The sequence below is a fragment of the Cololabis saira genome, chromosome 10 (assembly GCF_033807715.1).
Source record: "Cololabis saira isolate AMF1-May2022 chromosome 10, fColSai1.1, whole genome shotgun sequence".
NCBI classification, from domain to species: Eukaryota; Metazoa; Chordata; class Actinopteri; order Beloniformes; family Belonidae; genus Cololabis; species Cololabis saira.
Window position 1 is genome coordinate 41742667 of NC_084596.1, and position 4668 is coordinate 41747334.

At 34.9% G+C, this 4668-nt stretch overlaps 1 protein-coding gene across 1 annotated transcript; it reads right to left on the bottom strand.

Annotated features, from left to right (window-relative positions):
• Positions 1-533: 533 nt before the first annotated feature.
• Positions 534-4444, bottom strand: czib (CXXC motif containing zinc binding protein). Its single transcript, XM_061731306.1, has 8 exons — positions 4408-4444; positions 4227-4310; positions 3344-3400; positions 3159-3240; positions 3033-3064; positions 2410-2487; positions 948-1013; positions 534-757 (listed from the first exon to the last, which is right to left on the bottom strand). Exons 1-8 carry the CDS (start codon positions 4411-4413, stop codon positions 680-682), a joined length of 483 nt encoding a protein of 160 aa, XP_061587290.1. The 5' UTR covers positions 4414-4444; the 3' UTR covers positions 534-679.
• Between the last annotated feature and the right edge of the window lie 224 nt (positions 4445-4668).

Here is a 4668-nt window from a genome sequence, read left to right on the forward strand (position 1 = left end):
ATATATCTACATATAACTTTAACTTTCAATAAAGCAGTTTTGAACTGTTCATCAGAAGACAGGGTGCATTAAAAGTGCAACTTATACCAATATGCATAGAAGCTTGAGTTTACGGGAGCAATGACTTGATTTATATATTTATTTATTTGCAAGACACTGAGTAACTATGTTTAGAAAAGTGCTAGACAAAGTTAATTATTCATGGTTGTGGTATGCCAAACAATGTTTGTTCACTTCAAGGAAAAAGTAGGAATAAAAGTAATTTACCATGTGCAATATTCAGAAATACCTGCTCAATCAAGTCCAACGAATCTTGTTTGAATCTTCAGTATCGCCAAGTTAAAATGATCACGCTATAAATTAATTTTCCAGTGAGTAAACATACGTGTATATCTTTTATATTATCCAAGCGCTCCGCCCTGCAAACCAATAACACCTGTCAATCAGCTGTGAAGTACTTAAGTAGTAACTTCTTCCCACATACGTCCCGGCCTAAGACGACCGTAGCAAAAGGAAAACGTCAACTCAAAATGTTAAACTTTCAATTTTATTGAGGCAACGGAATTAAAAAAAAAAAACTAAAAAAAAAAACACACCACCTGAAGAGTGTTAGCAGTAAACAGATGTGAACAGATGTGAGGATGTTCAGCTGTGGTGTTTCGTTCATCGTGACATGTCATCAGCACTTGATGAAACGATGTGTGACCTCGTAGATTCCCACCGACTCCTTGACCTTCTCATCGTAGTCCGTCCAGTCCTGAAAAAGGTGAAAATGAGCAGGTTTTTCATTTGTGTTTTTCTTTCACAAGTCGTAGCAGTAATACAGCTCACCACTACAGAGAACAGTCATCTGGCAACCACTGAGTGCAGAGGAGTGAATTCATTTATAACAATAATGAGTCAATGAGCTAACAGTGTAGGGAACATGCGGCCTCCTCCACGCTTACTTTTTCTAGCAGATTGATTTCAGGAAACTTTGTTCCAGATTCTGCTCCTTCTGCAGCAAAGCCAGCCTGGAGAAGACAAGCCACACAACATTATCATATTGACACCTGGAGCTGGAGCAAAAATAAAAAGTTACAAATATTATAATAGTGTGCAAAAGAGTCTGGTGCTATTGAACCTAAAACAAGTGGAATCCTGATAATATGACAGTAGGCCTGTGTTGAAAAAATCGATTTCCCAATTCTAAATCGATTCTCATATAATATTCCTAAAAATCGATTCATATGTCTAAAGATCGATTTATTTATTTTTTTTTCTTTTATTTATTTATGTATTTTTTTTTTCATCATTACAACTTTTGGTTATTTTTTTGTTTATCCCCAAAAAAGGAATGTTTTGTTGGACACGAGGTGCCATGTTTTTGCCTTTAAATATGTTTAAAGGTATGAAAACATTAAAGTGTTAGGTTATAATTGCATAAATTGTCTATATTTCATTACTTTATATACTGTCTTGGGGTTACATTTGCAAAAAATGAAAAAAACCAAATGCTCAAAAATTAAAAACCAAAATAGACCAAAAATGGAACAAATAAAAACGGAATGTGGGAAAAAATAATCTCGATTTCATACGTCTCTGTTTCCTCCCTGGATCTGTTTGATAATTCTGCCACACGATGTTTCTGAAAGCAGTTCTATCAGCATTCTGGGAGCTGATTGGTCCTTACAGCATCATTAGCTGCCAATGCTTGCTGTTGGATCTCAATATAATACTAGTAGTAATATTTTGCATAACTACAGTCATATAATTCATGCAACAGCTCAAAAAACAGTTTTAATAACACTAACCCAAATCAATATCGGAATCGAATCGAATCAAATCAAATCTTGATAATCAATTCTGAATCTTAAGAATCGGAATCGAATCGATTCTTGACATTTGAATCGATCCCCAGCCCTATATGACAGTAAACACATTTAAAAGATGTGATCCTGAGGAACTAAAGCACTGAATTGTGATTGTGTGTGTTCTCTCTGAATATTGTTTTGTTCTATTTTGTATATTTGTGATCGGGAGGTCGACCAGTGGCCAATGCTGACCATCTGAAAAATCCCAGATAATCGGTTGACTGATTAACCAGTCAAGTTCTAATGCTATCACCATTTATATTTTAGTAGATAGACTCAGATCTAAATACGGATGTCATCAAAACTTTGATAAAACATATTTTTGTTTTTATTGGGTTTTTTTATTTTACTCTTGGGTGAAACTTTTTTTTTTTAACTCAAGAATCAAAGTTCTGTTTTAAATCGAAACGTTTGGGTTTTTTTTGGTCAGATAGAGACTATTATATTGTAGCTTCTTCTTTTAATACGCCCAGAGTCGGAGAGTGTTTGTAATTAATGACAGAATTACTCAAAATGCACAAACAACTTAAATCTCATGTTTATGGAAGTTTTGTACTTGTGGTTGGAAGTCAACGGGCTCCAGGCCTCGACACTCAAACTGAACCATGGTCTTGAAGCTTTCGTTGTCCTGGGCCTGCTTTCCACAAAACACATACAGAAATACAACAGACAAACAGGCTAAAACAAACGCTTCAGAGTTGCAAGTTTACTGAGAGATGCTTCATTAATTAAGGAAGACAAAAGGAAACAAAAATAGTTTTAAAATTGACAGGAAAACCAAACCCAAAACTTGCATTACCTAAAACAATTCATAGGCTGATTCATTTAAATCCAATTCTCTACCAAAATAAGAATCTAAATAAGCGACAATAAAGATATTCCTTCATTCATTCATTTGTTCAAAAAACCTTCAAATGCAATTTATAAAGCTGAGGCTTTTTCACTCGATTTTGAGTCAATGGATTACATGTAATCTAGGGGAAAATATATAGATTTTTACATGAAAATAAAAAGTAGAAGCTCTTAAATGCAATCAAAACAAAATAAGTGTGTTTTATTTCTCTGTTGCAGGACAAATGTAGCTTTAAAAGACATTGACCTGAGTGAGTATCTGTCAAATATCGCACCTAAACCCTCATAATGGTCTGCATTAAGGAACAAGAGGAATGGACTACTCACATTATAAGGCTTGATTGTGTCTTTAAGGATATCTGTAAGTGGGGATAAGGTGACACTTGATAAAATAAGAGTTTTTAATAGCAATAAACAAAGACATAAAGACCTAAAAGACACATTCACACATACCAATTGAATTTTCCCTGGAACAAAGTTTACACTTCTGCACCATGCTGGCACTTCCTCGCCCTCCCTTCAGCGGTGTACTTTCCTAAATAAAAGTTAAATTAAAAAAAGACACGTTGGGTGTGAAATATATGTGGACGTTCCTGTTAAAGCATCAAACGAACAGCAGACAGGATTTTCGTCCTCACCAGGAGGTTTATATACTGCCATTTATCTGGGATCTCGCCACAGTTCCCACACTTAAGCTGGAAAAAGGAAAGACAAAAACACATTAATAATGAAAACAATTAAGAAAAAAACACTTTAGTATGACACAAATACAACACTTGCTAATCAGAAAAATTAACTAAAATGGGATTTGTTACAAGTAACATAAGAAACGCACTGAAGTGAAAACATAAGGATGGAAACATAAGGATGGGAGTGGATTGCTCATGAATGTGTTGTTAGTCATTAGTTTCATTAGAATAGAATAGAATAGAATAGAATAGAATAGAATAGAAAGCCTTTATTGTCATTATAATAATATAATGAGAATAAGCAGCATCTCCATAAAAGTGCACACATGTAAAAGGCTATAACTAAATAAGAAACAGACAATATAAATATATATACACTATGACAATGAAAGAAAGAAAGAAAGAAAGAAAGAAAGAAAGAAAGAAAGAAAGAAAGAAAGAAAGAAAGAAAGAAAGAATATTGCACACGAATGGATGAAAGAATATTGCACATGAATGGATGAAAGAATATTGCACATGAATGGATGAAAGAATATTGCACATGAATGGATGAAAGAATATTGCACATGAATGAGTGAAAGAATATTGCACAGTATGAGGATCTTATTGGTTCAGAAAGTTGACAGCTTTGGGAAAGAAGCTGTCCCTGAGTCTGTTTGTTATTAGACAGTCGTGCAACTAAAAGCTAGTGCATACAGAAAAATACATTTGTAAAGAAATCCCAGTTAGTAATAGTAATATTACTAATAAGCATGTAATACAGAGGAATAACAGATGATTGCTGGCATTATGTAGCACACACAGACAGAAGTAAACATGGTAGCTGTCATACCTTCAGAAACCATCGGAAATCCTCCCCCAGTGGTCTCACATCAGTCACGTTCTCCAGGGTCGCTTTAAACTGAAGCCCGAACTTCTGTGGTGTATGAAACACAGTAAGAAGTTAAGACTGGCTCGTGTTTACCTCAGAAACAAGCATGTAATGCAGCAGCAGCAGCAGCAGCAGCACGTACCACCATCTTGACGGTCCTCCTGCTATCATAGCAGGATTTCCGAGGCGCCCTGAACATAGCAGTGCTATGTTCAGGGCGCCTCGGAAATTCTGGACCCCCGTGCTCAGCATGCGTTGTATGCAGGACTGTCTCAGAAAATTAGAATATTGTGATAAAGTTCTTTATTTTCTGTAATGCAATTAAAAAAACAAAAATGTCATACATTCTGGATTCATTACAAATCAACTGAAATATTGCAAGCCTTTTATTATTTTAATATTG

Bases quoted from the DNA above. Each gene is read 5' to 3' on its own strand.
- czib (XM_061731306.1), bottom strand. The intron at 3,401-4,226 runs GTATGACAGCTA...TCCTTTTTCCAG, and splicing joins ATTTCCGATGGTTTCTGAAG to CTTAAGTGTGGGAACTGTGG. The intron at 2,488-3,032 runs GTGAGTAGTCCA...TGTGGAAAGCAG, and splicing joins ACACAATCAAGCCTTATAAT to GCCCAGGACAACGAAAGCTT.